The following is a 10081-nucleotide window of genomic DNA, read 5'->3' as shown; positions in this document are numbered from 1 at the left end:
ACGTTCCATGATGCACCGGGCTCCTCTCTGTTTGGGGACGTCCCATGATACACCGGGCTCCTCTCTGTTTGGGGACATCCCATGAGGCACTGGGCTCCTCTCTGCTGGGGGACGTCCCATGATGCACCGGGCTCCTCTCTGTTTGGGGACATCCCATGAGGCACTGGGCTCCTCTCTGCTGGGAGACGTTCCATGATGCACCGGGCTCCTCTCTGTTTGGGGACGTCCCATGATGCACCGGGCTTCTCTCTGTTTGGGGACATCCCATGAGGCACTGGGCTCCTCTCTGCTGGGGGACGTCCCATGATGCACCGAGCTCCTCTCTGTTTTGGGACATCCCATGATGCACTGAGCTCCTCTCTGCTGGGGGACGTCCCATGATGCACCGGGCTCCTCTCTGTTGGGGGGCATCCCATGAGGCACTGAGCTCCTCTCTGCTGGGGGACGTCCCAAGATGCACCGGGCTCCTCTCTGTTTGGGGACATCCCATGAGGCACTGGGCTCCTTTCTGCTGGGAGACGTCCCATGATGCACCGGGCTCCTCTCTGTTTGGGGACGTCCCATGATGCACCGGGCTCCTCTCTGTTTGGGGACGTCCCATGATGCACCGGGCTCCTCTCTGTTTGGGGACATCCCATGAGGCACTGAGCTCCTCTCTGCTGGGGGACGTCCCATGATGCACCGAGCTCCTCTCTGTTTTGGGACATCCCATGATGCACTGAGCTCCTCTCTGCTGGGGGACGTCCCATGATGCACCGGGCTCCTCTCTGTTTTGGGACGTCCCATGATGCACCGGGCTCCTCTCTGTTTTGGGACATCCCATGATGCACCAAGCTCCTCTCTGCTGGGGGACGTCCCATGATGCACCGGGCTCCTCTCTGTTTTGGGACATCCCATGATGCACTGAGCTCCTCTCTGCTGGGGAACGTCCCATGATGCACCGGGCTCCTCTCTGTTTGGGGACATCCCATGAGGCACTGGGCTCCTCTCTGCTGGGGGACGTCCCATGATGCACCGAGCTCCTCTCTGTTTTGGGACATCCCATGATGCACTGAGCTCCTCTCTGCTGGGAGACGTCCCATGATGCAGGGCTCCTCTCTGTTGGGGGGCATCCCATGATGCACTGAGCTCCTCTCTGCTGGGGGACGTCCCATGATGCACGGGGCTCCTCTCTGCTGGGGGACGTCCCATGATACACTGGGCATATAGAAATATCTGACATTGTTTTTGTCATTAATTTGTGTTTCTCTTCTTCTTCTTTCTCAGCACGAATCCCTGGATTAGAGTTCTGCTTCTGGTAGACCCTCTTTCTTGTCCTCTCCACCTCGGTGACTGTCTGTAAAATTACTTTGTTGTGAATTGTTGCTGTATAAATAAAGCTGAACTCAACTGAATGTTATGGCTAATTGGTGCATCTTAAAAACTTAACAACTGAACAGTTTAATTAGAATTGTGCAGCTCCAACTTCACATTTTAAACTCTTTTCCATATAAAAGGAAACGAGAGAAAGCTGTGTCAGTGGCTTTCCCCATGTGCTCCAGATGATTCTCTGCATGGTTTGTTACAGAGGCTTTAAATTTATTTCCAGATGTGGCGTCTTGTCCGGACTTTCTGTGTTTTAGTTGCTCAGAGAACGCAGGCTCCTTAACTTTCTTATTCATCTGCACTATTTCAACTCATGTGAGGTAAAATGGGACTGTGAGATAAAGTTTGATCCCTTAACTACGAAGGTAGACCTGTAATTTACAGCGTCTGCAAACACATGGGTTAGCAGTGACTCGGTTAAATCAAAGTAATAAGAGCTGAGACATAATTCTGGATAAAGGCTTCAGTTTTAGCCTTTAGCAGTTTCAGCTCCATGCTGACATCATAAAAGTCCATATTTTACTGAAATATTGAACATAAAACCTGATTATTGACATGAATGAGTAAGAAAGCCTCAGCTTTAGCTGAACTTATCCTGGCTGGACGGGCCTAGCATGAGCTGTGACCTGGTTCTGTTCTGTCTGCAGTGTGAACAGGACACAGTGAGACTACATGGTGTCTAACGCGCCGAGGCGAAAGAGAAATGTACAGCCTCAGGCCAGCAGACGGATTCAGAGACCGAGAGGAAAGGAGATTGATGAGCGAGGCACTGGCTGCAGGAGGAGCTGTTGTGGTTAAACTGGTTGTCCAGCATCACAATAAAGCTCCAGTCAGGACAGAATACTGATTAGGATGCGGGAAAAGCCTCCTCCCCCGCTACACTCCACACCACACCATTTTCTCTCCATCCTTTTTCTGCATTTGTTCCTTATTTCCTTCCTCCTTTTATTTCTGACTTCTCCATTCCCTTGAGTCTGTTCCTTTTTATCTTTCTGTCTTCTCCTCAGCTTCCTCTCCTTTCCTTCTACCTTTTCAGTCTCCTTCTTTCCTTTCCTAGTGCTCTTATCCCTCTCCTTATCTCATCGCTCCTCTCCCCGTCTCTCTGCAGTCCTCCAGTGGCTGATTAAATGGTAGCTCGGCGGCTGGTTGGGGATCAGCTCTGCCTCTGCAGTGTGGGGGTGGTGAGGCGAGGACGAGGCAATGTATTAACAAGGATCGCCATTGACGACCTTGTGGTGATGTAATGGCTTTAGTTTCTGTCTGAGCTGGAGGCTCTCAGCTATCATTGACAGCTCCATGCCACACTGCAAGTTAAGTCTCTTCTTAAAAATCACCTGTTCTTCTTGGCTTTTTATACATTTAGCTTCTGTTTTTATATTTTAACTTGTCTTTTTTATTTGATTTTATTGCTTTGATTGATTTTACTCTCTGTGCTTTTATTCTTCTGAGCAGCACTTTGGTCCTCTGTGCTTGATTTAAAGTAAAATTGCATTATCTCCAAGAAGTGCAGATATGGCTGCACAGCCCTAGAAACCTCCAAAAAACTTCTGTTATGTCTATATTTGTCTGAAACAGTCGGAACAGTCTGAAACGTTTTCTAGTCTGTTTTTATGTCAGTTCGTCTCAGAGATGAAAGGTCAGTTTCTTTTTGCTTTCAGGTCCTTCCTATAACATACCTGAGCTGCTGGCTGAAGACGTTTGGGTAAAATTGATCAGCATATTAAGCATGTGCCTCAGCCAATACCTTTGAGTAGCTTTATCTCTTTTTTCTTGCTTTTGTGGTTTTATTCATTTTTTGAAATTCCAAATTAAAAAACGTCAAACATTTGCCGAGATCTAACTTTTGTTGTGGGTTTGTTCAGATTATAATTTAAATGCAACCTCCGTCAGGCTCCAGTGAGAACAGACTGCAGCCCTGAAGTGATCCACATCCGCGGAAGAAGATGCAGCGTTCATGCAGCATTTACACGTCTCGCTTCCTCCAGAATTGTGGCGTCTGTCTCACTTCGGTGTTAAAAGTCTGATAAACTGTGACATGACAGATCAGACTGAGGTAGCTTTAGCCCCATTTCCACAAACGGATCCAGTAAGGCAGGATGAGGCGGGATAGTGCAGGAGCAAGGTGGGATGGGGCGGGACGAGGTGGGATGGGATGGGGCAGGGCGTGACAAGGCAGGAGGGGATGAGGCGCATGGTTTTATGTTTCTACAGATAGAATATCCCAAAGGATCCGATCCGGACTGTCCTACATTTTTTGGGCCCATTGGCGTCCCAAAGGATGGAGCTTGACACACAGCAATCCACTGATTGGTGAAAAGAATCATGACTTCCTGTACAACTCAACAACAGGAACAAAGCAGGAGCTCCATTGTTGAATATACCGTGGTTTTATTGCTTTTTAAAGCCACATGACAAGAAGAAAGAAGACACACTGCTGGATGTCCACCATTCTCAGTCCACGTCCAGTCTTTCCTCCTCAGCTTAATGGGACAAGCTGAAGAGGAGTAAGACTTCACTATAAAATGTATCGCATCTCAAATTTTCTGGCTGTTTTCTGCTGTTTAATATATATCTAAATCCAAATCTAATCTTCATCTTTCCTCTTTTGCTCCTATTTCTCATGGTGTCGCTTCATCTCTGGAAGAAGTATCAGACTGAAGTATGACTTCTCGCTGAGTTTAACCAGGATCTGCAGCGAGCTGCTGGGCTTCCTGGTCCTGCAGGTTGGGACTATCATCACCAGGACCTCGCTAGTCATCACATCTTCAGAAATGTGGCATTTTTCTGAGCGTGGTGAAGGGTTTATGTCAGCTGCAGGCAGCTAGGGGGCGGTAGAGGCTGCTTGATTCATGAAACTAGACTGAGAGCTGGATTTGTTTTATGTATCGCACCTCTAAGTTAGAGTTAATGAATATCGTAAAAACCCCACACCCTGGCTATTACCGTAAAAATGTGAGTGTAAGCCATCTTACAATATACATTACATCCTTTTTCTGTCAAATCTGAAGTAACTACACTTGATTGACATTACACATAAATGAGCTGGGACTGAAGCACGAAGGCTGTTGTTGGTAGTAATATTTCAGCACATCAGACAGATTGAAGTTCGGCTGTCGGTTCAGTTGTACTGTATGAAAACTGTGTATTTTGCAGCCACATCAGCTCCAGCACAGCTCCAGAAGCCACTGTGCAAGACTTCACCAAAGAAAAACACAATTTACCACCGGACACGGAAGTAGGCTAATTAGCTACATGCTAAATGGCTTGTCAGTTGTTTTGATCCATGATGCAATAGGTCATCCTATGAAAGTTCAATACTAACAAGCAGAAAGGGAGCATGCCGCCACAGTCAGACATACTTCAATCAATCTCCCTCCCTGTGCTTGTGTCCTGGGACAAGGAAGGTTTAATGAAATGGCCCCCAGCTGATCTATGGCCATAACTTGACTTAATTGTGCATACTGGCTCAGTACTTGTGTGTACTACTACAGGCATAAATATTTAATCATAGACCAGGCCTTTGAATCCACTGGTTCTACTAGGTTGACTGATCCATGGAGCATTGTTAGATAAAACAGTGTTCGATCCGGTAAGCTCTAACAATTAGTCAGCCAGCATCACATGTTGGACCAACCAGGCATCATTCACTTTCTCTTTTTTATATATTACTATGGCAACCATTGACTGCATAAAAAAATAATGTCAGATATAAATCTGCATTAAAGTGCAACAGAATTAATGGCTGCTAGAGGCTGAGACATTTCTGGCTCCAGCACATTCTCACTCAGAAAATGTCAATATTTCTCTTGAAATGTTCAGCCGATAAATTTACCTCCAATCTGGTGTCATGAGACAGATTCGGGGATCAGCCTGATGCTACAGCAGCTCTGCCCATCATTCACAGTGTGTGGAGGGAACCTAGAGTAGAGGCTTATTCCTAGTTAATGGGTTTTCTTGATCACTAACATTCCTGTAGACACATCCAAAACGGAGGCTGGCTGACATCAGACTTCAGTTCGCTTCTTCATTAAACTCATATTTTTAACCGTGTGCAGAGTCGGCAATGACAACGCTAAATCCCCCGTCTACTTTTATTAAAGCAGCTGCCATCATGGAGGTAGACAGTTAAAAATATTTAGGTGTGGTTCTTGACAATAAACTGTGCTTTGAGTCTCACACTGACTTAACCTCAAAAAAGGTTCATAGGAGGTTTTTCTTTTTAGGAAAGATGAGATCTTTTAATGTTTGCACTAAAATGTTGTCTCTTTTTTATAAAAGTGTAATTGAATCGGTTTTATCTTTTTGTCTTATTGCCGCTTCGGGAGCCTAAGTTTGGCAAATAAAAACCTCTTGGGTCATTTAGTGAAAGCTGCTGGCAAAGTTTCTGGATCCCAGCAGGAGGCCTTCTGGCCATTTTTAACAAAAATGTGGTGAGGAAAGCTCATCTATATTAAACCGCCTGAACCCCCCTCTCCAGAATAATTTTATTTTATTACCTTCGGGCTTTCGCTTCAAGGCCTCTTTTGGGAGGACAAAGAGACTTAAAGTGTTGTTTGTTCCTACTGCTGTTCATGGACTTAACAGTAAAGGCCTAAAGTGACAGAGCTGTTCTCTCTATTTGTTTTTAGCTGTGATTTTATTTAACTTACTTTAAGCTTATTTATTGTTTTGAATTCTGTAAATCTCTTCTTTGACACATGCCTTTGGTTCTGATTTTGTTTTTTGATGTTTTGATGTGATGTCTGTCCTATGTGTGTGTTCTGACTGCAAAATCAATTCCATCTGGGGACCATAAAGGATTTGAAATGAATTGAATTGAATACTGGCAATAATGCTAATTTACCACCGAGGCTAATGCTACTCTCTCACTGGGGATAATGCTACACACAATGCTTATCGCAAGGTCACTGTAAATGCTAGCGCATACAACTACTCATCATGGTGCAGATGTTAAAGCTAATGATGCTAATATAAGTCTACCAGATGCAGTGATGACACCACTCTTTTTATTGCTTTTAATGTTGCTAATAATTTCTGCAAATTAATAATGTTCATAATTGAGATCACATCACATCTGTTTCCCTTCTAGTGCTGTTCTACTGATGCCTCTACTGTTAGAAATAGAAGTACAAATACTAATAATAATGCTAATTTAATTATCATTGTTGCTACAGCTGATTCTGGTTCATCTGTAACTACAAGTCACTAATTAAGCCGCATTGACTTGAGACTTGTTTAATATGAATTCCATGTTGTGGTCTGGTTTGGTGATGGAAGTGTGCTTGTTTTGTTGGAATGAATCAGTTTGAATGAATATAAATAATTTGCTTGTTTAAAACTGAATTAAAAGCAAAGCATTGCTAGTTGGAGCTTCAACAAGGAATTGAAGCACTCGATTGACATTAGGTGCTTTTTGAAGAGTGTATTATAGTCACAGTAGCATAATATGCAAAGCAGATTACTGGATGGCTGTCAGCTTGTGTGTGTTCCTACCTGTCAGAGATCGTGTGACGGCACTCTCGTACAGAGGAACTCCCTCTCCAGCATTATTGAACGCCTTCAGGGAAATCACATAGTGTGAGCTGGGCTCTGAGGAAGAGACAGAGAAACAGTAGTAGTCATTTTAAATGGCATTCAGCACAGTGCATTATCATTTTAGGATGTAACTCATCTTAAGCATAATTAATGAGAGTGGGGAGAAGCTGAAAAGTTAAGCTCAGTTTGACAGAACCGACCTGACAGGAACAGCTTAGAGGTCCTATCAGGTTCTTTTATACCTTTTTCTTCCTTAGCTTCTATAAGCCTGACACTTTTCATTCGGTGCTGACCTGACATGAACTTCAGGTCATGCAGCAGCTCATCCCACCTGGTTTCTGTTGATCTGACGAACAGCATGTTCTCCACGTCAAGCATCAGTAAAGCAAACACACCCCTCGGATCCCTAGACACCTCGCCACACGAATTAATGATCACAAAGAATTATAGATGCATGTACATATGTGTCTTCACTCCCATGTGTGCATGCAACACAACAGCTGGATTTTATTTTTCATTACCGCTCCATTATGAGACCTGAGAGGGAAATTTTCACCCCTGCAAAAAACCCATCCAATTTGTTATTGTCTTCTTTGGTATGCAAATTGCTTGTTGCTCTCGCTGGGGAGGATGTTTTCTCTTTTTAGACCTCTCACAATTAGATTTCAACCACAAGCAGCTTTCTTATTAAATTCCTTTAAATTATTGATTGGAATTAAATGGGGATTTCATCATCATCATGCATAAATAGAAGAGGGAAACACTCTGTCAATATTGGCACAGTGTCGACAGAAGCAGCTGAATTTATGAAGGAAGAACTAAATGGGATATGATGATACAAACGCTGGAACATAAATGCAGGAGGAACGGAGATTTATTTTTAAACCCAAAAAATGAACATCAGAAGAAGATTTTGGCATAACTCTTCAGGTGTTTTTGTTCTAGTATCGTATGCAGAAGCACTGCCAGTTGGATCTTTTCTGCCACTGGCTTCTATATATATTACATTTATAAGAAGGTGCAAAGCAACTGAAAGATAAATAAGCAGGCAGGAATAACTCTGTCACATGAATTATGTGTCTTCAGATCATCTTAGAGGAATTTCAGGATCATGACAGCAAGTCTAAACTACACGTGTGTGATCTCCATCCCTTGGTGATAACTACATCATGGAACAGCTGATATGACCTCATGGGCATGGAATTCTTAGCCATTATTCAACCAGATTCAAAGAGACCTGGCCAAGGTAGCAGCCAAACCACAAAGTAAATGCAGGATACATATTATAACAATTTACATTTTCATAATAAGACAACAAGTACATAGTCATAAAAACATTACTGAATTACTGACTGAACCTTTGTCAAGCTCCACGTTGTGAAGTTACAGTCCTACAAACCAAAAAGGAGGCCTCATAATAAGTTTGTCTAGAGACAGCTGCTCCCTCTGGGCCGGGAGGAATCTGGGACGAGCTATCAAACAGTTTGTGTTTAGCTGATTGTTGTAAAGATGCAACAAGTCTCACATCATGGAAAAGTGTCAGGGTTTTGGGATTTGTTTCATGTACTGCTTCCTGCTGCAACGTTTTTCCTCCCTTCCGCCAGGCCGAGGCAGAGCGGTGGTCCTGCTCTCTGTCATCAGTATTTAGGGACCAGTGTTCACTCATTCAGGACCAGATGGTTGCTTACCTTCCCGTGTTGGTTTGGATATGCTGCCCAGGATGTCTTTTAAACCTTTTCCCTTGAGGGTTTTTTTTCTGATCATATTGCTCTGAGCAAAAAAATTTTTATTCCTCAAAGTGTTTCTGGGTTGGCACTTTGGGTCTTAGTTCTACTAAAAATGACAGAAAACCTGTTTATTTCTTTTTAAATGGAGCCAGATTTGTGTCCTCAGATATGGGAGTTTTTTTATTCATTCCACCCCTCCAGCTGAACCGCCTGATCATCTGATTAGAATTTTTTTTTATTATTGTGAATGGCGTTTTCTCACAGTGCCTGTTTAGAAGCACCTGTGAGCATGTACCTGCTACAGTCAGCTGGCATCATGGGTCAAAGTGTGGAGAAAATGCAGGCTAGCTACAGTCATCTATGTACCCATGGGCTGTAGGTGGAGTCAGTATGATGTGTAGGGAAAAAACAAAGGTTGTCATCACTGGAGAAAAAGATAGAGGACCTGCTGCAGTCCTGACCTCAACCCCACCGAGCACCTGATACCAACACAACTACATCAGCTGACTGGTGACAGATGCTGGTTGAAGAATGGCAACAGGGAGGTACAAGGATGGAGACCAGCGTGAGGAGGTATCAGCTGGAGACGAGCGTGAGGAGGAGGTACCAGCGTGAGGAGGAGGTACCAGCTAGAGACCAGCGTGAGGAGGAGGTACCAGCTGGAGACCAGCGTGAGGAGGAGGTACCAGGCTGGAGACCAGCGTGAGGAGGAGGTACCAGGCTAGAGACCAGTGTGAGGAGGAGGTACCAGGCTGGAGACCAGTGTGAGGAGGAGGTACCAGCTGGAGACCAGCGTGAGGAGGAGGTACCAGCTGGAGACCAGCATGAGGAGGAGGTACCAGCATGAGGAGGAGGTACCAGGCTGGAGACCAGCGTGAGGAGGAGGTACCAGCTGGAGAAAAGAATCTGTCAAACTTACATTTCCTGACTACAGAGTTCTGGGCTCTTGGGGCTTGGGGCCCTTTGCTTTGGATGGTCAGTGCCTGGCAAGGTCAGCGGCTGCCAATCTTGACCCTCTGGGGTCTGTTTCCCTGTAACCACAAGGGGCTTTGACTCGGGCCTTCCTCTGGAGCCGCCTGGGTGGGTCCGGGGTGGCCTTCGTGGTGGGGGGGCTTGGGTTGGTGCTCCAGGATTGCTACTGATGGCCCGGGTCTAGTCTGCCTCTAGCCTCCGTAGAGGCGTGGTCACATCTGCAGGATCACACTCATCTCTGATCCTCCTCATTCCTCATCCTCTGCATGCTGACTCAGCACTGAGGTGTCCAGTGGGTTTAGATGCTTTAATTGTTTTTTTTTTTCTCTGAGTGTGTATCTGGTACTTTAGTTGTTGTTTTGATACATTTGTGATATGTTTGTGTTTATTTGGTTTTTATTTAAGGACTCCTGATCACTGGCTGCTCTGTTTTTCTGTAAAAGCTGTAGGAAACTCTCTGGTGTGTTTCTGTACACGTGTAG

At 44.8% G+C, this 10081-nt stretch overlaps 1 protein-coding gene across 1 annotated transcript in view; it reads right to left on the bottom strand.

Moving 5' to 3' along the window:
* The window catches only part of dcc (DCC netrin 1 receptor), a 385109-nt gene that overhangs the window by 79618 nt on the left and 295410 nt on the right, over nt 1–10081 (bottom strand). The window contains 1 exon segment of the mRNA XM_041969439.1: nt 6859–6954. Coding sequence (XP_041825373.1) covers nt 6859–6954 — 96 coding nt within the window.

This window comes from Melanotaenia boesemani, chromosome 19 (genome assembly GCF_017639745.1).
Source record: "Melanotaenia boesemani isolate fMelBoe1 chromosome 19, fMelBoe1.pri, whole genome shotgun sequence".
NCBI lineage: Eukaryota > Metazoa > Chordata > Actinopteri > Atheriniformes > Melanotaeniidae > Melanotaenia > Melanotaenia boesemani.
This window is presented reverse-complemented; position numbering and strand designations above follow the sequence as displayed.